This window comes from Corvus cornix, chromosome 5 (assembly GCF_000738735.6).
Source record: "Corvus cornix cornix isolate S_Up_H32 chromosome 5, ASM73873v5, whole genome shotgun sequence".
Taxonomy (NCBI): Eukaryota; Metazoa; Chordata; class Aves; order Passeriformes; family Corvidae; genus Corvus; species Corvus cornix.
In genome coordinates, this window is record NC_046335.1 from 31,534,188 (window position 1) to 31,558,883 (window position 24,696).

The window sequence follows — 24,696 nt, forward strand, 5'->3', positions numbered from 1 at the left end:
TTTATCTTCAGTTCATCTATGTGGCTGAAATCCTTGCTTAGACTCTTGTCTTCTCCAGTCTTTCTATGATGAGAAATGCAGCTTTTCAACCCAAAATCCATAGATCATGCTGCTGTAGATTTGCTGAGTTTCTCCCCTTCCTCTTTTATCCTGTTTTAACCTGTGATTTTCAAGGTCCTTCACAGAATACAGTTGCTCTTACTCTCTCTTGACATGATCACTCCAAACTCTGTTTGGCTAAGGATAAGGATTTTCAAAGAATTACATTAATAATGTTTCCAGAAACATCTAAAACCAAAGCACAGTCTTCTGGTTTTAAATTTATGTGATGTGTGATGCTAAATTCCCCCTCAAAACTGCCTAAAATATATCTGTCTTTGAAGAGTTACTGAGTATCCCAGTGAAGAGGCTTCCAGTTTCTGTACTCCCCAAAAAAGGTCAGTTGCAGAATGAAATCACAGCATAATTTTCTACTTAAATTGTAATTGTTTTCTATTCTGACTATAGGAAAACTGGAGAAGTATACACTAATGATAGTAAGGTTTCCTACACTATCAATATGGTTATACAAGTAACAGTAAAATATAGACAAAGTTAAAATTCAATTTATAGTTTTTTCTTTCCCTAGAAAACAGAATACAAATATTAATGTCTGAAGACATGGATGATACAAACCTCTGAGATACTATTTTGTTATGATTTTGTGGGCAGTATGGTCTGAGTTACTGAAAAGCTTTTCAATATTAGACATCTGGAAATGAGACAAGTAGCCAAAAGTGGGATGAGACCTAAAGGAAATCTACATCTTCAGACGTGTGCAAATTGTTACAGCTGCAACCCCCCCCGCCCAAAATACCTTCAAGAAATTGACATCAGTAAGGTAGATATTCAAATTCCTTGCAGATCTGAGAAATACTGTCTTTTCTAATGACCACAATGAACCTGGGATATTAACTGTATCAGTAAAGCAGTGTAAATAAGAGAAGTTATTTAGACAGAATTTTTCAAACAGAGAAACCTACAGTATCCCAGTAATATATTTTCCATACAAAAAAGACAATTGAAAAAATTATCAAAAATACTGAGGAGGAAAATATAGTCTTTTATTTACAGTCAACGTCTCCTTAAGGATTTAGTTTAAAAATAAATACTGCATCCCACTACAGTAACTTTTACAAAGTCAATCATAGCACATCTTGGTTTTGAGAAAATTATACTTTCAGATACACAGTAGAAACACACACACACACACACACACACACACATAATTACAATGTGGAGGGGGGAAAAAAGCACCTGAATCTATTTAGCTTATTCTTTTAAGACATTTATAAGATACTTAATCAAGAACTACTCAAAGGAGTTTAATTCCTGAAAACCAAAAAACATCTAAACCGTATTAATATTCCATTACTTTTGCTTTACATATTGTAGAATGATAAATGCAAAGTTGATTTAAATTCAAAGGGCAGCAAATATATAATCACTGAGTGTATTTGCAAACATTCAAGCAAAGCTATGATTTTATTAAAGCAAATCCCATATGGACATCAGAGACTTAAATGCTGTTATGTCTGTGAAACTTGCTAGGTACACATAGAACATTAACAGCATTGCAAGAGAATTTACCATTTTGCTACATCTTCAAAGAGAAGTTAGGCAGCCAAAGAAGCCTCTCTTTTGATGATTTTGAGTCATATGGAGAGAAGAGAGGGAAGAGTACCAACAATAATAATGTTCAACAGCGCAAATATTTAACTCAAAATTATTGGAAAAAAAAAAAAGAGTTAAATGAAAGCTGAAAATCATACTACAGTCCTACTAAAAACACTTTCCAGTGGTCAAGTCTTGATTTTTCACATAATATTATTTCTCCATTTTTGCCTCCTGTTAGTTCTGAATATGGCAAGGCTTTTAGTGCAGAGAGCAACAGTTAAGTACAATGGCAGGGCCCACTTTTGTTCTTGAGGCTGATATACCCCCCACCAAAAATAGTGTCATTATACATATATATTTCTTAAAATATATGGTTCTGTTATTTCTGGGGAACATATAGTCAGTTATCATCTGGGCATTCACAGCTTTGCTGAAAGCACCTACAAGAAACAGTGCTTTTATCAACTCTCTGTGCAGAGTTCTTATCCAGTCCCATCTGCCATGGAGCATGAGTCTTCCTTTGCAACGGGTATCACTGGTGTCAAAACTGATGCAATACGACAAGCACATTTAATTTGACATAGCTTTTCTGAACTTGACACCTAAAAATCTGTGAAATTTCCTTCTCAAGTCTCTCCCTTTTCTGAGCTATATGGAGATGAAAGTGTGTTGTTCAGTCTACATGCCTGATGAGCATGCACACAGATTATTTCACTTGACTATTGTAGCACTCAGGCCCCCTTAGAAGCTCGTCCAAGACAAGGCAGCTTGACTGTCTGATACAGTATCATCTTTTAATTAAACAGAGTCCAAACAAACCCAAAAGAACACTTTAATAGGAAGTTACATGAGGATGGACTTCTTCAAAAGCAAATCCACAAGGAAGATATAGTGAGGTTTAATACTGTTGTTTCAATGGCATTGCAACATTTGCATTCTAGCTATGTTTCTGAGTATTTTTACTTGGCCCCTGCATAAATAATGGAAAATATGTGTAAAACACAATGCCAAAACACTCAGATGCATCTCCCCTATCACACATCTGGTCTTCCATGAAGCAGAAGTCGATTATGTAACTAAATGCACAAGTTCTGTCTCTGACTACTTGGAGAGATGGGCTTCCTGCGTGTAAAATGCTACGTAACAGAAATGCATGAAAACACTGTATCAATTATTTAACTCTATGAAATGCCATCGTGTTCAACTCAGGTGAATTACAAAGGTTCAGCTTGTGTGTGATAAAGCCATACTGGTCTTTATTTTGGTTTGGAGGTTAATTGACTTCTTCTCACCCAATAAGTGATCTTTTTCTTAGACATTTAGCAACCAGACATTCGGTAACCACGTGACTTTACTTTGAATAAAAGAGGAAAATTGAGGAATTACATAACCTGGTGAGGAAAAATGGTGATAGGAGAGGAGTTCTCCATGCCAGTTTGCTGAATTTGAACTTTACAGGGAATCTTTAAGGAATGGTAATACTTGAACCTCCTAATGTCTTTTCATCCCTTCTAAAACACACTGGACTGTAACACAAAAGAAATAAATTAGTAGAATGAGAAAAAAGTGTTGTTTTTATGTGGAATGAAATCAGTTTTACTTATTCATCTTCCTGTCAGATACAAAAGAAATCTAGAATAGAACTGTTTTGATTAATTACAAAATGGTATCCTCCCATGTAAAATCTAGAAGATACCCACAGCACAAAAAATCACCCTGATAGAAAAGAAGAATTATAAGAAGAAGAACATGGCTTTTATCCAGTTTATAGTGATTAGCTGCTAATGGCAATACATCCCTAAAACTACAACTAAGAAGTATCAGGTGCTATACAGTATCTATGTTAATTTGCTGACTATTGGTGCTGCAAGCTGTAGGAAACAGTGCTATAGCCATAGACTGCTACCCAGTTTCTGCAATTTCTATAACATATTGTTTGTGGATAGCTGCTCAGGATGATCATTTGTTCGACGACAATGGAATGTATTTACAGCACGCCAAATGAGAAAGTAGAAGTACTGAACTACAAGCTTGGTCCCTCTGGGAGAAGTCAGAGAGAAAATATACCATTTAAAGTACTCAAATGCATAATTCAGAGATTGAAAAATCATCTTGTGGAAGATTAAAAAAAATTAAAGGAACATTATCAACCAGTGAACAGATATTACAGGTCCTTTTTCTAAAGTCACTTGAACTTCTCCTATGAGGATGCCATGTGTCGGTACCAATACAGGACATGAATCTCAGTCTGTCAGTACTCTTCAGGTCTTTGAGATTACCAAATACATTACAGTTTAATGTCTATCACAAAAACATCCTGACATTTTTAGTATTATTTTGTGCCCCAGTTAACTTCTAATTGCAGTGAAGACTATAGTTATCAGTGACGACAGAATTTTATCAGGCCCTATGACACAAGTACTAGTTTATGATTAAGAGAGGCTGAGAGGGCAGATCTCATGGCAGCTAAACTCATCTCTAGGAAAATAGGAATGTTCCTGCTAGGACAACAGTGGGAAACCTCAAACACAGCTGTCTGTCAGGACTCTGATGATGGACTGCTCTTTCAGTGGTTTTTGTAGTCAATACTTTACTGGTCACAGCAAAATAAAAGAGAATATATAAGGGATTCTGCTCATATCAAGTAATCATATGATCAGTAATAGGCACAGAATGATGTTCACATACATGAATGCAGCATTTCTGAAATCTGTAGAACCTAATGAGTAGATACATACAACTCTACAAAATTTTTGCTAGCTTTTAGCTTTTAGCTGCTAGCTTTGAACTTAATCTGGAAATACGGATATGATCTCTTTCCCTTTTGAAAATCAACCATTGACATTATTTTCCAGCCTCCCTTCCAGGAGTCCCCCAGGGCAATCTGTGCTCATGGAATTCTGCAGTGTTAAGTCCTGAAAAACATACTGTTAGAAATTGATGGCTAAAGCAAGGATGCCATGCCAACAGCCTTCTCCTTCCTCCAAAAGAACTCCAAAACTTTTGCAGGCAGATCCTACCACAGAAAAGAAATCATGTCCCAGACTGGGAGAGTTCAGTACAGTTTTCCTAACAGGATTCTAAAAGATTTTATCCAGTCCCATGACCCCACGGTGTTCTCTATGGATATTTTTTACTGTGTGGGCCAGAGGAATACATACGTAAGTAAAACTGCATGCATACATAAGCACTATCAGCCTCTATAAAAAGGCTTCTTATTAACTCAGTATTAGCTTGTTGAAGGTGAAATTGAGGTGAAATAGTATGAAATGAAATTAACCAGAAATATCTAATAAAAAAAAAAGAAAGTGCAGCCTTTAATTTAGTCTGAGATGACACCTGGTAGAAGGAAATCACAGGAAATGCAATGCTGTTCCACACTAGGCAAAGGTTATGTCACTTGATAATGTCCTCCCAGGAAGGTGGAGCACTCTGTCACTCTTCAGCATTTTTACTTCATTGCTGCTTAAAACATATATTATCTTATATACAGTGCCTAAATTTCACTAACAGGTCCTAATTTAAAAGCTTGAATTCTATGAGGTATCATATCAAAATCATTTCAATCCAGTTGAAGCTTGCAAAATTTTGTAAGATAGTATTGTTTAGGTGTACCACATTTTCAACAAGTGGAAAAGAATCAATTTTAGTAACGTTGTTAAAAAAATATTTTTAGATTGAGAAAGTTGTTTAAAAAAAACCACAAGAGAAAGATCTTGCAGGCATTTTGAAAAAAACTTGCAAACCCAAGTATTTTTGAAGAGTTCTACCAGTTTTGCTTGCACAACTTCTGAACTTTAGATCTCTAAAATAGTTGGATAAAATTCTTACGGTTTAAACCTTACTGAGCAGTGGAAATCTTTGGTAATGGTATCAGCAGGTCATATCTAATAATTCACTAACAGGAGAGACACTTATTTAAATCTGGCACCACGCTAACTGTACCCAGGGTAAAGTCTCTTGCATATGCTCAAACCTTTGACTACTAAGGAACTAGGGTTTCTATGATTCTGGAATTTCTCACTGTGGAATCCAAAATGCCAGTTTTCTCAGACCTAGCTTGGGAATCTCCAAAACGGTGTTGAATTTCAGAGCAAACAAGTCTGCTGTCTTGTTAATACTGTAAGATGCCTCCAACAAATGTTAATTATTAATAACTTGTAATATAAATATTTATAATTTGACAGTGGTTTCCTGCATTATGTTGTTCTACACCACACTATGTGCAGTATTTTAATTTCAAAATCACAACACAGAGCTCTTTCATCTTAGATAAGAATATTCCATTACTGATAGGAAAAATACTTTATTAAGTCTTTTACATACTTATTATTATGTTTTTCTGTCTAGAGGAACTATTGGAACAGGTGAATCAATGGATAGGGGATGCAACTTGGCTACACTTGAGCCAAATAAGCTATATTCGACTACACAGACCTTTCAGAAAAATGTTCCATCCTGATTTGGAAACATCAGAAAATGGAGAAACCACAGCTATCTTTGCTAACTTCTTCCAGTGGTTATCAGCCTCAATATTAATAGTTCATTGCTAATTTTATCTGATTTTTATACTGTTTTGTTATATTTTTCCTTGTTGGTGCAACGAAACATGTAGTTCCTGGTATTTTTCTCTCTTTGAAGTAACTTATTGACTATAATCAAGTTAACTTTCTTTTTTAATTTTCTTTATATTTATATGCAAATACATAGGCTTACCTTCAAATGAAGAATGCCAAAGAGAACTCTTCAGACTGGAAATCCTGAAATTCTCTAACTGGCATTAATAAATTCCAAAAGTGTTAAAGGAAGAAAAAAAAAAAAAAAAAAAAAAAGAAAAGCAAGATCCACAACAATATTGAACAAGACTGAGACAAGGCCAAGAAGGGGCAAAAACTAGGTGAACATGATTTTCTGAAATTGCATGCTCAGATGGGTGCCTAAACACAGATGGAGGAGATGAATATTTCTAAATTATACATTGTTTCTGAAATTCCACATTCACACAAGATTAAGGCACCCATTTTTAAGATAGTGAATTGAAGCAATGAAGAAATAGTATTACTAAATAAGTGTTACACAGTCTTCCACTGCCCCATGTTCAGCTGGGAAAGATATTCAGATCTAAGAAAAGAACTGCTGTCAATTTACTGGAAAATAAGGGTAATAAGAACCCTCTCCACCACATGGAAAACAAAATACTTTATTCATGTTTCATGCAGAGAAAAAGCCAGACTGGTCAGAGATAACCTGGCTGTTTATATCTGGTTGGAGGAGATATCCTCAGCAATTCAGAAAGGTTGAAATCTTACAAAAAATGTATCCTTCCTACAAGTGTTTAAGATCCTCAGTTATTTTTATCTCTGCTTACTGAATATTCCACCTATTCTACTTTAAATTTCTATATATATAAAAACTGAAGATCACAGTTTCTGTTTTAATGCAAAAAATTCTAAGTTAAATATAAAAGTCTAAAATTCAATCTATACATTTACAACCCTATGATAAAACACAAGGCAAAACAATTGCATGGGTTAGTCATGGCAAAACACCTGGGTAGTTTTCAAAGTTTAGTAAAATCATAATGAAAAAATAGTTTCTATTGTAAGATCTCGAAGACACTAAAAGGTCTTCCATTTTAAAACTAGCAAGTGGTAGTGTTGTAAATAATGTAAAGGGCACTTAGCAGATTATTATCTACTCACCTAGACAGAATTCTTCCTAATAATTCGATTTATAAATCAGTACTGTATATTATTTTTGTGGGTAATAAGCACCTAATGAGTAACATGGGTTTTAATAGTGCTTTGCTTTGCAGTCTTTGAGAAGCTTGGCAGTAACAGAAGAAATGAAAACAAAACAAAATTCCCCCTCTTAAGCTACATCTACTTCATGGTCACAGAAGAGACTTCTGTGAAGTGTTGAGGTATTTTAAGTTACATAGACCAGAAGATTGTACCTGTCTAGCTATTGCTGCTTGGCTTGAGTCCACTCTTCACTTTTACTTCCTTGACAGCAATTTAGGCATGTACCAGAGACTTCTGTTCTATTCCATCTTTATAGTTTCTTTCTTTTCTCCTTCTCTCCTTTTATTCTCCCCAAACTAGGAAGCTCAAGGTAAAGTGAGGCATCAAACTAAAGCTTAAAGCTTAAAACATAACATTTGGTGACACTTGGTGACCCCAAGATGAACGCTGGTTGAAGCATATTTGTTATGCCTGGAGCATCTACAGATTTCATAAATAAACAGGTTATGTATATATATCTGTAAATATCTCCTCTCCAATACAAAATTTTAGTTAAAGCCAGCAGATATACCATTGTGGCTTCAATCACTGTCTGAAGACCCTTGTGGGTATCACTAAGGGGGGTAAGTGTGATATTTAGCTGATGAATTCCATCCAGGAGTCTTAAAGTCTTAAGAGAATGAGTCAAACAGTCTAGGTGTATTCTTCTATTGATTTAAAAATAGTTTAACTAGCAGTAAAGGATTTAAGTCATGGGTGAAGCTGGAATCAGAAACTCTGACGAGAGGAAAATCAATAAAATTGAAAATTACGAAGAAACAAGGTCCTGTGCTATATAAGTTTTGAATCTTCTAAAAAATAGCCTTAATTCACAAAACCTACGCAAATTGATAATCTGAAAAAAGAATTATAAATCTGATCAAGGAATGCTTTAAATGAATAATTTTAATTTTAATCCCTTTTTATATACATTTTTCAACATTTTAAAATGAAGTCAATTTGAACTGAAAAATGAAAATTCACATTTAGAAATTTTGAAACAGGATATTTCAATAAGTTAAAACCTTTTTTCCACAATATACTTGTAATAGGAATTTTCAAGACCATCCTTTTTCACAAACAGTGCTGCTCTTGTTGAATGATACTTCAAGTAAAACACTACATTGAAAAATCCTCAGTCAAGTCAAATGGCAATATACACTATCTTCATGATAGATAGAAAACTATATCAAAAATAAACACTGTTTGCTTAAACACTCATCAGAATTGCCTTGCTTGCTATTGTTCTTTGGCTTTTAAAGGCATTATTGCTCCTCTTGTTTATCACTAATAGTATTTGAAAGAAATGTACTTCACCTAGTTAGTGGAAGACAGACTACTTAAATCTTTGGAATTTTTTTTCTCTGCAATGGGACTAGTCAAACTACAAATCAAATTATTTTTGCTGGCACAATATTGACTGCTTTCATAAGAATCATAAGATTCTTACACATCTTGAGTGTACCTGAAGCAGGTAGGAACTCCCAAACCTACAAGAGAATCTTGAGTCCTTTGTTTTTATTTATCCAGGAATGAGAGAGATACTAATTTAAGAAACCTGCAGTGAAATCTCAAGTTAATTTATGAATAGGTCTCCACAACTGCTATTTTCCTTAATATAAATGTACACTGCTAGGGATTACTTTGCCTAGGTTTCATCTCAGTCTCTCTATCAAATTTGCTGTACGATAACTGATGTCTGTCTCATGTATATTCCTTCCTGTTTCAAAGAAAAGGCCTAACGGTTTTCCCCTAATAGCTTTTTGCACCTTTTTGCTTCACCTAATTTCTCTTTGTAACCAACTTCATACACCATTATCATAAAGTCAGTTTCTCTCTTGTGGACAGCAAGCAGAATCACTTCTCTGTTTTACCTTAAATTAACTTTTGCTTCAAGATTTCTCCTCCTGAGAATCCAAATCCTTAAAATGCAGTAAAAATCTTCAAGTAATGGTAGATATTCAGCAGGGTTATTTTCAGGCTCTGCTACTTTATGGCAATGGTTATAATGTTACAGGAGGACAGTAAGACCCTGCTATTTCTTTCTCAAGTTTTACTTATTATATTATGTATATATATATAAGTATATATGTATATAAATATATAGGTATGCTGGACACATTCTTCATACAAATATAGGGGGACAAGAGCAGGCTGCATAATGTATTTTAGAGTGAGATATTTGCTGTTTAAAAGCAAGCTTTCAATGGAATTAAAAGTTAAATATTTAATGGCAAATGCGTAACTTCATGGAGAGATATTATTGTATCTTAATGAATAATGACCTATTAGCTCATCACTTTATGGAATTGATATTTGCAATATATACTGAAATAAAAATATACATTTTATCATTTTTTCTTTTGAAGCTCAAAATTTAGGAAATATTAGATTAAAACCATAAAAATAATAGATCAGTTATGCCATCAATCATAAAACTGAAGAATTTGAGTATTTCTTTTTATGTGCAAAATATTGCTCCCATTTCAATGAATGGCATAAGCTGAAGTTTCTATAAAAATATTTATAGTAAAATACAGCATGAATCTATAATTACATTTAATCAGTTTTAGAAAGATGTATCCAATACTTAGATACTGTAAAATTGTTTAGAATCAGTCAATTTTACCTCAGTTACTGCTGAAGTAACAAAAAGCATGATGCAATAGACCTTTGTGAACTGAATGGCATATTTGCTTTCATCTACATAAAGCCCTGTAAATAACCTACAGGTTGTTAGTCATAACTTAACTCAGCATCCAAAATGCTCATTTTAGCTCTTCCATATTAATACATTATGCACAGAATATTTTAATTAACCATTAACAACAAGATGCATTTTAAGCAATGTAAGGAAGAGTTACAGAAAATAATTTTAACTTCCCATGTAAAAGCCTTCTTAGAATTCCCTCCATTGACCATACATACAAACCCCTCTGAAGGAACTCAAAAGTCTTTAATGGATTGCCCTGGGATAGATCAGCAAAGCAGAATTCAGTATCTAACATAAGGTGCTTCTTGGGCCATGGGTGTAGTAAAGCATCATGCAAGGTATGAAATCACTCCATTGTTTTATTCTTCTTTCAGTTGGCAGTCACACTGGCTTCCTTCTGACGTAGTCTTTCCTTCTGTTAAAGAAAAAAAAGAAGAGTTTTATTATAATTCTTGTCTGTAATTTTCCATCTCCTCTCAAGTTGCCATGAACATTTGGTCTAGAATACGGAGAAACAAGTCAGTTACTGTTTTCTTTAATTAAAAAATGCTTGGAGCACTCAAAGAAGGTGTAAAACCAGTTCATTACTTACTGTGGAAAAGCTGAACTTGCTTTAGCTACATACTTGTCAAATACTGTGTACCTTTAAAAACACACATCTGTGAAGACCAGTGCAGCTAGAGAAAACCAGATACATTTCAAATTCATGTGATTCTAATACCTTCTTGTGTCTGGAATGGTTTCTCCTGACATAAAGGCTCTAATTTAGCATTATCTAGATGATCTTGCTTAATGACCTCTTCCCCGATGAGTGTAGTCATTCGTATCTCTGCTGCCTGATCTGCAACTGATATGCTCTGCTGGGAATGGAAATAATAGACTGATTCCTCGTGTACATTTCCTCCCTTAGTCTCTTGCCTTGTAGAGTTTGAGAAATTCTGGTCTACCCTATGTGCCTTGCACACAGACAAAAAAAGGATTTATATACACCGCAATTTATTAGACGTCTTACTGTGTTGTATCAAAAACACTTGTGTACAGCAAGGAATAAAATGGGGATTTAATCCCTTCTATCACTATTCAACAGAGAAACAAGATTTTTAAGGTTTTGAAAAAAACAGACACTCCAGCCATTGGACAAATATATGCAGTGTGCTTCAATGCACTTTGAAGCACGGAAGAAAATACAAGAGACTACAGTACAAGGGAAGAAGAAACCACAAAAGCAGCTCTTTTTGTTATCTAAAATAGCAGAACCATGCTTAGGCACAACTGAACTAAATTTTAAACATAACTGTTGGACTACCATAGGGCATAAGCTTTAACATTTCTCCTTGGAAGAAAATCACTCTGCTGCATTTAAACTAAGAATACTACACTCTACAACAACAGTAGAAACCAGCCAGTATTCTGAATGACAAGAATGGTGTCACAAAACCCCTTCAAATGTTATATTGAAACCAGATCATACCAGGCTAGCTGTAGGATTGATTTTCTTCGTTTCAACTTTCTTCTCTGCAGTTAACTTGCTCACTGATTGCTGAGCGACTTTAATTCTGAAACACAGAAAAGATGTCATTAGATTTGATGAAATGAAGGGTGTTCTGGCTCTGCTTGGTATATAATTTGTGAGAAGCCCCACCAGTAACTTTTTTTAGGCACATTAACCCAAAAGCTACTATTTCTATTCAAAGGCACTTAATAAAGTACCAAAAGTAGATCAAAGTACATTTTCAAATGGAGAAAATCAAAAGCAAAAGGACAGCCTGTCTGTATTGCTCACTGAAAATGTCATCAGGAAAATTATTTCTCTGTTCCTGCAGGATCTGGATTTTATGGAGTATCTTTCCCACCAAAAAAGCTGTGGTATCAAGGCAAAAAGATCCTCCTCTGAAAAAAAACAAGAGCTAGCTGGCCTAATCTGTTGTACACATCGAATATGCTATTTTAGCAGGCCATTTGCCAGGCTACACATTATATTTTCTCTGAAAACCTTGAAAGGAAAGCATCTGCCACTTTTTTCCTAATGTTTTCCGTGTTGCTTTAGATGGCATTGACTGACCAGCCTCACTGATGTGGCAATAGAAGGTACGAGAGGTTCTTGTCTCAGGGTAGTTTAAGCTGTCTTGTGTACAGCTACAGACTAGTCTGCCAAAAGTACTGTAGAGACGAGGGGAAAGAAGAACACAAATCTGATTCCTCTGCTTCTTGCCTTTTGCTCTCAGGGTCTTGCATACAGAACCCTTCTTTCTGTGGGGATTTAACAAGAGCCCAATGAGGAGTTTCATCAGGAGGAAAAGGAGAAACGGAGAATTAAAGGGACTTGATTCTCCTTGTATGGGCTGGAAAGTGCATGGGAAATTATGTGCTAAACAGTGATGAAAAGGAAAGAAAATTCTTGGCACTCCTAACAGAGGATCTGCCCAGTGCTAAGTGCCTCTATAATACTGATGGTACATACACCTACTTTATAATTCTATATGCAAAATGCTAAAGCAAAGAGGTTGGGAGTGAATTTTTACAAGCAAGGGAACTCAGAAAAGCAATTTTCAATAATATACACCAAGTCAGTCGTTTACTAGAAGCAACACATTTCTTGGCATTCTTGAACTGAAAAGTTCTACTTTCTTCTCCTATTCAACTTTTTCCACTGGCAGAAATAATTGCTATGGCCAGTCAAAAAGTATTTAAAATACCATGTCCAGTTCAAACCACTTTCGACACACTCAATTTTTGAGGAATTTTGGAAGAAAAGCAAAAAGGAAAGTGGATCATAGCTGCAATTACTAATGTGTACTTCTTTGCTGTAATACTAGCAGCAAGCTAGATGCCTTTTAAAATACAGAACACATTCATAAGTTCATTACTGTCTTTATCAGTGTTGGAAATGTTATCAGTGTTGGAAACAAAAATTTCTTCTCTAGGTATTTTAGCCTCTACTGGATAGTTCCTGGTGTTGTCTCGCTTTCCAGTGCTTAAGAAGAGGAGGAAACAGTTACACTACTTTCAACCAAACTTATTTTCAACACTGTTTAGCTACAACTAAACAAGCTGTAACTACAACCTCAAATATGCACATACGAAATTCTGTATATTTTTTAAATACAGCTGGTGTATTTTTAGAACTTAGTGTTCCCTGTTTCTACATGTAAACAACTATGTGACAACACACCATTCCATCTTTTTATTTTTGTTAATCTGCACAGTTTACTTCTTAATGCTGGATGACTGCACCCACTGGACAGCATGCTATTCCTCACAGCTACAACGCTTATGCAGAGATGATGATGTATTTCAAGACAGTCTTCACGTTCAGCAGAATCACACCAAGTGATCAGCTTCTAAACTCTTCCCTATTTTGAGCACATTTTCTATTTGATCACATTCTTGCTGGTCCTAGAAGCGTTTTCAAATAGTTTTAAAATGTCTGGAGTCCACACTTTCATCCAAAGGGAGAATTACAGGGATTACAAACTTTTAGACTTAAAAAGAAAATTATGCCTGTCACTGATTTAGGCCTATCTCTGTGTATTTTATGGTATATTTGCACTATTTCTAGGAAACCTGGATTTTTAAAAACAGAATGAATAGTCTGGAATACAAAATAAAAAAACTCACTAACAGGATTTGAACCATGTAGTATCTGGCTCATAAAAATGACAGACTAATTATGTATTACACTTTGACCTCCTAGGGAAAAAAGTCATCACTAACATAAGACTGATGAGGAGGCACTATCAGAACTGTACTACATAATTTAAAAGGAATGTAATTTTTTGGATTTTTTAAAAATCATATGGCTAAACTTCAGGGAAGTTGTTAGCCTAGTAATTACATCAGTGAATCAATACTCTAAAGGTGCCTTATAAACAAAAATACTTCCTTGTTAAACATAGATAAGCTACTAGTACTGGCTATTGTGTTTGGAAGCACTATACTTGAAATAAGAAAAATGAAATCATATGAAAACTATCCAATTCAAAAATCACAGAAGTGGCTAACAGCAGAAGTTTAATTTTTTAAATTGTTTTCATTAAAAAAATCCTAAATATGAACACATATCATCCATTAAAAGCTGTGACAGCCTTCCAATGAAACTTACAAACACTCACAACTGTTCTTTACCCACGTCCAGCTCTGGACTCCTTAGCAGAGGAAAGACATGAACCTGTTGGGGCAGATCTCGAGGAGTGCCACAAAAATGACCAGAGGGCTGAAAAATCTCTTCCGTGAGGAAAGACCGAGAGAGCTGGGCTTGTTCAGACTGGGGTACAGATGGCTTCAGGAAAACCTTCCAATACTTAAAGGGGGCTTTTAAGAACGATGGGGACAAACTTTAAACAGGGCCTGTGGCAAAAGGAAAAGGGGCAATGGTTTTAAAATAAAAGGTAAATTTAGATTAGGTTTTTACTGTGAGGATGCTGAAACAGAATCAAGCACTGAGATGGAGGGCCACAATTTACAGCTCACAGTGACAAGGACAGTTCTGGACAGAGAGCACTTGAGAGGACAAACAGACCAGAAAGGATGGTAGAGTAGCTGAATCACAACACAAAAGACAAAGGTAACTGCACACTGGAACAGATTGTCCAGAAAGGTTGTGGAGTCTCCCTCACTGGAAATATTCAAGAACCATATGGATGCAATCCCATGCCATGTCCTCCAGGATGACCCTGCTTGAGCAGGTGACCCACTGTGGTTCCTTCCAACCTGACTGATAGGCTAACCTAGCAAGCAAGCATGAGGCAAAAACATTATGGAATGCAGGTCAGTTAAGCTTTCAAATCTGATGAGCCGCAACATGGATGTGTTTGAAAGAAAAGTTATTCTCCTTCAACTGTGATCAAAAGAAGTCAATACACATTAATGAATAAAGAGGATGTGGCGTCAATCTGAGCAGTACTGCACATTATCACACAATATGGAAAAAATATTGAATTAAATTATCAAAACTACGTATTTTTAAATATGAGAACCATGACTCCACTACTGCACATGTATCCTTACTATAATTAATGGGAATGTAATTGGTTTTTTCCTGCCTCTATGTGGCAGGCGGTGTCTTCCCCTGTAAACTGGATAAAAGCCAGGCCTCTTAAATTATAAGTTATTAGTGAAAAATAAAGATATTATTTTTATTCAAAATTACTTTTCTTTTGGACCTAGGGATGCAGAAACTTAATCTAAACATAAGCTGTATTTATTATAAAAGAGTTTCCTTTGTAAGCTCAGGAAAATAAGTTGTTTTCCTTACAAGCCAGGGACCAACCAGATAAACTGATTATCATTTTCACCTCTGCTTTCCACTCAGGTCAGACAGATGGTGGCGTGAAGTGGCACATTCTACCCTCTGAAATTCCCCTGTTAGGAAAACCAGAATTCATTGTAAATGAACCAATTGCTATTCATGTTCTGGCTCTGCTGTTGTGTGACAACAGAGACCAAATTATCTGGTTCTCTCTCAGCTTCTCAATATTCTGGAAAATCCATTCTTTTTGCTTCTACAGTTCCTTTCACGCAGCTGGCAGGTTATATGGATAGCTGTGGGTTATGAAATAGCTTGGAATGACAGTTCTGTGCCACCTGAACTTCCCATGACTACAAGTTTAAACTTCTCCTGTAAAACTGTTTTGGCATAAGAAAATGTTGTGCAAACAAAATTTCAGATATGGGTGGAGATGAACAAGTGAAGGTAGCTACAGTCAACATCAACTGTTCAATCTAGAGCCAAGCTGCATACCCAGTCCAGATCCTTAACACAGCTGAACAGTGACTTACTTCCCTTAGGACTAAGAAGAATCCCCAGAGCTCAAATTCCTTTCATGTGTTAAATGCCTTTCTACTCTCAGTCCTATTTCTGTATTCAGCTCATCAACTAAACCTCAAGTCACAGCACCATCTCCTGAAAACAGTTAGCCCATGGAATATAAGAGGTTAGGTTTCAGCCTCAAAATTTTAGAAGACAGATGTCTGTGTATTACCTGGCCTGGCAGATGATTTCACAGAGTACTTGGCTAGCTTTAAAATTAGGAGTCTTATACCATACTATGAAGTTTGAACATTGCCACTTCTACTACCATGTTGTACAATACAATTGCCTATCAAGCCTTCAGGCCTGTATCTTCTGGAAAGAACTTGGTCATTACTGATCAAATCTTTAAATTAAATTGCATTTAGAATAAATGTTCACTAACTAAATCAGTACAAATACAGTAAAATGTACGATGCCAGTGGATTTTGTCATCAAACCTCAAAGTGCCAGTATGTTTGATATGTTTGGTTTTTTCCTGGATCTACTGACAGTGGTTTATCTATATAAAGTGAGTGAGAAATTTTATCCATGTAGTCACAAGGAATAAAAATTGATTTTTATGATTTTAGGAAAGCTGGTACATAAGAAAAACCGATAGGAAGAAAAGGGCTACAGAACAAAAATACACTTCAGTACATCTGAGATGGCCACTGGCAGATACTTACGAGTATATAAAGACAGCAAAAGCCTACAGTGATAATCCCCAGAATGGTTTTGCAGCTGGAAACTCTTCATGTGTAAATCCCTCATAGATTTTTCTAATATAATTTTGTATTGTCACCATTTGGAAGGAATGCAAGCTTTTGCCATCTGTGACTTCTTGTGACAAAGTGTTTCTATTTTCAAGAAGAAATATATAAGTCTGTTCCTTAAATAATGATCATGGTCTTCTCCAGCTATTGAGACAAATTTTGGTTCTGTTTCTGATTTCTGACCTATTTGTATGCATATTCAATCTGAAAGAGATTACTTCATCCAGTACAGTAACCATTGTAGCGATCTTATCTTTGCAAGTGTCAGCAGTGAGTTAAATTAAGACCAGTAATTTCTTTCCTATTCAATCCTTAAAGGACAACAGGCATAAACACATTATTAAAATCTTTGTCACAATTCTTTTGCAAAACATTATCACAGTTTGTGATGAAACTCACTGCAAACTACTAGTATTTCTTCTGTATTTGTACTTCTTCCCTTTTTCAAACTTGTCTAGGATGTTCTCTTAAAATGTAATTTAACACATCTTGAATGCTCTAATAGATTTATGGATGGGCATTCATATATATATATATATATATATGTACAATGGATTTAAATTGTTATAAATACGTATTTGTTTTGGTTCTGAATTCATAGACGTGCCCACTGCAAACAAAATTAGTAGTTTAAGAAAAGGAAGTGACAGTGGAAATATATGCAATCTACCATGCTGTAAGTGCTTTATTGCCAAAAACTCCAACCTTTCTTTTATTCTTCAATTCAGTTATCATCTTAAAATTTCATAAACAGAAAAAAGCATAAAAGCAGTTGATGTACCTGAATGCATACAAATTGTAAATTATAAAGCTGTCAACAACAAAACTGTATTTTGATGCAAAACAGCACAATAAAAACAGTTTCCAACATTTGGTACATTTACACTAAGCTGTTCGTAACAGATGAAGATGTGATTGTCAAAGCAAATTTTATTTCATTGTACTTAAATTTTGGTATTGAAGGGAAAGTAAAGTATCATCATATTCCTATCAAGCATATGGTTGGGAAAATTGTTTTCATTTTATCCCTATAGTCATTTATGCATCATATAATACTGTATCATATCATATCATATCTCATATCACAGTTTGTTATCTATCTGTAACTGTGTCTTGCATTCCTAAATGGTGTGCAAATTTTGTCCAGGCAAGAGACAATGACTCAACTATATTTTGCAGGCAGCTAATTTATTTTCATGGTAGGTTAAATGCAGGGCAGCTCAGTTGAAGTGTTTTCTTTACTTTAAGAAAAAGTCTCATAGAAATCTCATTAGATTTCTACAGTTGTGTTACATTTGGGAGCCAAGTAGCTTCAGACAAAACACTCTTTGCAGCTGAGACTGTCATTTAGTTAAAGACAACACTCTTTTTTTCCTGAAATTCGGAGATTTTAAAGTTTTCTGTTATACAACACAATGTAGGTAGTTTGGAGTATAAAAATTTTTATTTTTGTATCATTGATCTTTTGACCTATTTTTACTACTATTAAGTTTAACCTAATCCATTTTTAATGATTTCTTTGAATGATAATTCTGTATAATTAAAATTTTAATTTTATGTGTCATATTTCTTGAAAGACAAACTACAATCCACTATTAACATTCCTATATAAATGTACAGAAACAAACAAACAAACAAACAAATAAATAAATGTGACAAGCTAACTCATACACATTTTACATCGGGTTTCTTCAGTTCCTGAAATTTGAAAGGCAATCCAGTTGGAAACATATTCACATAATGATATCAATGCTTCAGTTTCAGAACCTAAGTTTGAAATTACTGACTTACATTGATGTTTCTTCCTCTTTAAAATTTCCTTCAAAACAAAATAAGGGTTCACAATAAAAATTTCTGTTTTCTTTTTTTTAAATTAAATTGCAATCTTTAAAAATGCACAACAAATAGTGCATCCAATTAATTAGCCAGTTAAGGAAGACAGCTGTCCATTCCTGTCATTCTAAGGTTTTTAGTTACCAATGTGCACAATGACTCTTAGCTTGCTTTCAAACTTTTTTGGACAGCAGTTCATCAACTCTTAGTTTCATACTTTGTTATCCGGGACCCTTAAATGGTCATGACTTTACAAGACATTTGCCAGGTGATGAGAAAAACTTTTCCACCATTCTAATCTATTGATTTCATGATGTTCTTCTTTTCAGTGGCACAATACAAAACAATTTAGGATGATGAAAACAGCTCTTCTGTCATTCTAATTTACTAATTACACAAGGCTCATTTTAACAGCTCATTGTCTTGATGAATCACCCAGATTTTGAATGTAAAGGACAATGATTTGTCCTTTTGAGACTAACAAAGCTTTGTAAAAATAATTTGAAGTGAGCTCTGAAAAACAGTCTATATGATCCAGAAAGTGTAAGCACTTTGAAGTATTACAGTAACTGGTGCTCTACATTCTACTGGTATTGCTTTACATTGAACGTGAATAAAGGCATCCATCAGAGGAACCGATGATTTATTTGTTCTGTGTTTTTATTTGTAGATTTGATTGATTTAATAATTAAACCACAAGAAATTCTCACCTTCACACCCAAGTATGAAGGCACAAAATTTAGCAGTCTACTTACAATGATTTCTTGATTATTTCAAGAAAGTAAGGAAATTATGTACTGTTAAAACACAAGGCATTTCAAATCAATTTATTTGAAGGGATTAGTGAGGTGCTAGTTACAAAAAAAGGAAAGGATGTATAGTCTGGATTTTTTTTTCCTTGGGTAGTTAATTTCTATTCCTCCTAACTGCTTTTGGAATAAAAATAAGTCATGATTCAGCAGAAAATATATCCCTGAGATGATCTTTATCATGACCATAGCTATGTGCTGGGGACTGTTTATTTTACACAGTTTTTAACATGTAAACCAAATTTGTGTATTGATCTAGACACAAGGAAACAAAAGATTCTTTGCAAATGTTTGCAGTTGTCAGCTTCCAAAATCAATCAATAAATGATACAAAAAGCTACAACTTTCATGTGTTTTAAAACCATATGATCTGTAAAACAATGTTTATAAGGTTGACAATTGAGAATTCCTAACTTCTACATCTAATCTAGTCCTTCAAAAAGTCTACTTTACATGAACTTAAAGGCCCCACTGATTTGGAGCAAAATGGAAAATGCAAATTTAAATGAGTGTATTACTTTTGCTGGTACTTTTAAGGACATTTTAATCTAAATCTCTGTCAATTTGGAATAAGCACCCGAATTTAAATTTCACACTGAAAGTAATTGCTCCTTTTTCTTCCAAAGCACGACTACATTACCACTCTAGGTCTTTACAAATGAATTGTGATATGCTGAGCATGATGAACTTGTAATAAAATTGCTTTTTTGTGTAAAAGATTTTAAGCTTCTTTAAGAAAATCAAGAAAAGAGCATGGTGAGTTTGTAGTAGAATGGCTTTTTTATGTAAAAGATTTTAAGCTTCTGTAAGAAAATTAAGAAAATAATTGAAGGTTTTAGGTTTTTGGGTTCTTTTACTCTAACTAATAAAATCAGGAGACTGTTGTGAGATCTAGCGGCAAGTAGTTTGATGTCCTCAGCAGGACACCAAAAGTCAGAAAGTAGTGCTGTAAATTCAGTGTGGGGCTTCGACACTATGCTAAGTGTGGCCTGAATCTCTGGGGCTTCTCTTTGATGCAAGTGCAGTATATTAACTGGAAAAGCATTCACTTTTATTTGTCTGTACTGTCTGCGACAGCAATATCGCCTCATTTAGGCTAGTTCAACATGAAAATGCACAGAGAAGCAATCTGTTATAAATTAGCACAGCTCCCCTTTCATTTTACTAGCTAGTAATTGGAAGGGGTTACAAAAGTGTAATTTATCAGATTATATGTGTTTATCTTTTTGTGGGGACAGCATGCCTTTGGTGAATTTTCCTACGCACCCTGAGGGAATAATCTTTCCTTGATGTCCATTAGATCTGAAAGAAAACAATGACGCCTGTGAAATATAGGAGTATAATTTGTTGGGTTTGAGAAGCAGCAGTTTCCCAGACATCTAAAATGGTATTAATGACTTTATTAGAACCTTACCGTTCCTTGGAAATGCTTTTGCTTTCTCGTTTCCAAATGGTCTTGAAGTCACTGCAGAATTCGTACCACACCGTGAAAACGTAGTTTGGTGTGATCTCCTTCTCGCCAGGCTTTGGCTTTATCCCAAAGTATCCCACTGTTTCTTCAAAGCTGCAAGGGAGGGGGAAGAAAAAAAACAGTCAACATGTAAGCCCACTGGGGAAACAGTTTCTCTGATTTAGTAGTCAAGGCTGGTAATTACCATAACTTCCCCTTAGCCTTGGAAATTACACAGCAATCCATGTTAAGTATAACTAACCTTCCAACACCCACCTCTTTTCCAGAGGATAACTTACAGTTGCACAAGCCACCATAGGGATCTGTCACGCTGGCAAATCACAGGCATTCAATTATAACAGGTAAAACTTAGCTTCTTGCATTACAGGAAATGCTATAATATATTTATTTCATTTTATTCTGCTACACTCCATGAAGATCTTATTCTCCCATTTATCTTTACTGAAGGACTATGTAAGTGTCACATGTCAAGTCAGGAAAAAATCTCCAGGTTTGGTTGAAAATAATCTTCTAGTATTTAGGGAGAATTGGGAGTGGCAACAACCAAGCCACAGACAGTGCCAATACTCAGTTTGCAAAGGTTTTACTGAAAAGAATCTCCTTCCATATGTGTCAATAAACAAATAATTAATTTTACAAAAATACACTGCCAAAATTTAAATGCTTGAAAAAAGATTTATAATGGGGCTTTTACTGAATTGCTAAACAGCTGGATATTTTCAAAGTATTATTATATCACAGATAATACTTCCAAGAGCATTTTAACTCAATGTACATTTTTAACCTTTATGACATTATTTTGTATAGATAAAATTAAACAATCCACATGACTAGGTACTTATATAAATAAAAGTACGTTCGCTTTTGTTGAAGTTGAATCACTTTTCCCTGCAAATTAGATGCAACAATGCTGAAACATTTGGTGATATTTATTAAAAAGAATGCTATAATTTAAAAGTGAAGGTAAAAACATATTTAAAAGTAAGTAATTTTTCTTGAAATAATCATTTTATTGAATCAAGAGGAAGTTATATTCTTCTTCAGATTTGCAAGTAAGTTCTAAATCTAAACACAGCAGGTGTAAATCTTGAAAATAAGTAATTTTAAAGACCTGTAAGGAGTCTCCAACTATTCAACAGATGTTAATGTGAGCCACGGATGCAGCTTTGTCATCTTTCTTAATTTATATTTGCATAGTCCACATTGCATGATTTCATATGGAACTACCAAGGTTAGGCTCAAGGTTTTTTGACATAGCTTGAAATTAAAGCTCTTTAGCTAGGCTTGAAGAATAGAAAGTACCCATCAAAAAATAAAAAAGTTATCCCTCCAAAATAAAGGAATATATACTCTGGATGCTTCAAAAAGAAGCCTGGATTTTAGCCACATGAGCCAATATACTCTGGGTTTTTCTCTTTGATACTTTAAAGATATAAATGGATTCTAGACCATGCTGAAGAACATCGCATATTGTTCAAGGTGAGCAATTAATACAATAGTTTTTTTAATCCTCATATGTGATAACCTTTAACCTTTTACATTTCTTACATAGGTTTTGCATGAAACATTTAACTATATTTCAAGATAATGATGATCCATATTTAAAGACTCACAATGAAATATGTGTGTAAAGGCCATAATATTCAGAGTTAAAGGGTCCTGTGGTGACAGTATGAGGAGAAAATTAAATAAATAAGTAAATAAATAAATCTAATACGGCTTTAAGTATCTGTGTAAAACATTTTGGTTTTCAAATTCTAAAAATACTAAAATACCTTAGTCATAATTACATGGTTAAAACTATTTATTGTCTACTGGGCAATGTAATTTGCATTACATTCACTTGGGTCAAACACTCCTCAGCTGTTTATAGCACTCTGACTGGGACAGCTGAGCCAAGAGCAGCAAGAACAGAAACTCTTCTCAGGTTTGCTTTATGTAACAGAAGCCCCAGGAACATCATGCTCTCTTCTTCCTAACAGAACCATTCACCATCCCAGTAGGAGTGTGCAGAGGTGGGATCCTGAAATCCTGCACAGTCTCTCTAGACTGCCTTCATTCTGACACTTCTCATCCTCTCTTCCTTTCTTTGTCAGCCTGTCCCCCAGGACTATTCCTTTGCTTTCACCCACCTTAATCTGGCTTCCTGGGCTACTTTCTGCCTTTCCAAAGTAGTAATTTAAAATACTGAATGTTTAGTTAGCAATTAAAAAACCCAAACTCTGTGTTGGACAACTAATTCCCTAAGTCAACTGCAAATTAGGTGCAGATCCATACCCTGAGGAGTCTATTCTACTCTAGAAAGGCTACAAAGCAAGTAGAGTATGAAGGAGCCCTGTGCAAAGAAACTTAGGCTTGTAGCTAAGTAGAACCAGTCAGACACTCTTGAAACGAGGAGGTAAAGCCCCAGCTGACATCAGCCAGTTGTTCATCCAATTTAAGCATCTTCTGCAAGCAAATGGGAACAGTTCACCTAAGACCTGAACTGCATTTGGGAAGTGGCTATCTCCCTTTTCCTGATTGCCTATGAAAACTAACGTAGGTATCTCAGGTGGAGTGACCACAGGCTGAGAAAAGTACAGCTAAAATCCAGATTACCACAGATCTGCCTTTAGTGACCATGAAGAAAAAATATTGATACCAAGTTAAAAATTAGTTTACCCCAGTTTATTTACAGCAGGTCCATAGCTAAGATGGATGCTTCACTCTCACAAAACTCTAATTTCGTAAACACAAAGTATTAGTAATATTAACTTACTGAATTTTTACTGTCCATCTATAAATCAATTAATCACTTTCCATACTTTGACTCCTTTGGCCTAAGTGAGGCACAGATATTCAGGCAATAAAAACATTAGGATTTCAATGGTTTCTTAGGCAATTGAATGCTATATACTAAGTGCTGAAAATGTTCAGTGATGATGAAATACATTTTTACGTCACAAAGTAGTTAATCAGTTATTTATATACTGTGTGAAACCCCCATTCAGTTCAATGCTGATAGTAATGAAAACCTCAAACAGTACACTGTTGGATAAAAACTCAAACGAAGTTTTTCCTGGAAGATTACATAAGAGATTTTCAGAAAACATATTACTTCTTTGAAATACAGATCCCTTTGCCATTTAATATAATTCCTAAGTTCAATGATATCTTTGACCAAAACAAACTGTTAGAAAACACTAACAAAAACCTTACCATTTTTGAGCATTTTCCAAACTGTTCTCTTCTTTTTTCCGTTCTTCTTTAGCTGCCAATGAAAAACATTTTAAAGGTATAAATTACCATCTTACTGTTTCAGAGATCCCACAGATGAAACAAGCTCTTATTTTCAAAACTGCATAGTTTGTATACTAAGTATAATAAAAATGGTAAACACTTGCTAATTTTCAATTTTTATTTATTTCTTGTATATAATGAATGTTTCTACTGTACCAATATTGGATTTGAAAAGTAATTTAAAATCCATATTATAATATATAATGTTAGGCATTATCGAACAAAATGTAAATAATTAAACTTCACTTTCAGATTTTTTAAAAAGAAAATAATTAAGTTGTGTTTGTTTCTTTATTGTTGTAGACCAGAACTTACAAACTTAAACCTGCTTCTGCAGCATAAATAATTGCAAGTTCAACTGGAATTGAACAGGTACCAAACATAGTTAACACAAACTCTTCCACAGAGCTATCACATTTTGTTCTGGAAGCTGGAAAGTGAAAACACATGTACTAAATTTTAAACGTATGGCATGTACATGATTTTTTTAAAAAAAATCAGCCAAGAGTTCGAAATACAGTTAGTTAATCTGAGCCCTTCTGTTACAGAATGCTCACATGAACTGCTTTAAAGGATTTCATTTTCAAA

General features: G+C 34.6%; 1 protein-coding gene across 4 annotated transcripts in view; it reads right to left on the reverse strand.

Annotated features, from left to right (window-relative positions):
• Positions 1-1,079: 1,079 nt before the first annotated feature.
• Positions 1,080-24,696, reverse strand: part of FMN1 (formin 1) — a 188,556-nt gene continuing 164,939 nt past the window's right edge. For all 4 annotated transcript variants that reach the window (XM_010391382.4, XM_010391389.4, XM_010391377.4 and 1 more), the window contains 4 exons: positions 24,028-24,079; positions 20,773-20,922; positions 11,624-11,708; positions 1,080-10,567 (listed from right to left, as the gene is read on the reverse strand). In XM_010391382.4, the coding sequence (XP_010389684.3) occupies positions 10,523-10,567; positions 11,624-11,708; positions 20,773-20,922; positions 24,028-24,079 (332 nt within the window). In that variant the 3' untranslated portion in view covers positions 1,080-10,522. The remainder of the gene's footprint in view (positions 10,568-11,623; positions 11,709-20,772; positions 20,923-24,027; positions 24,080-24,696) is intronic.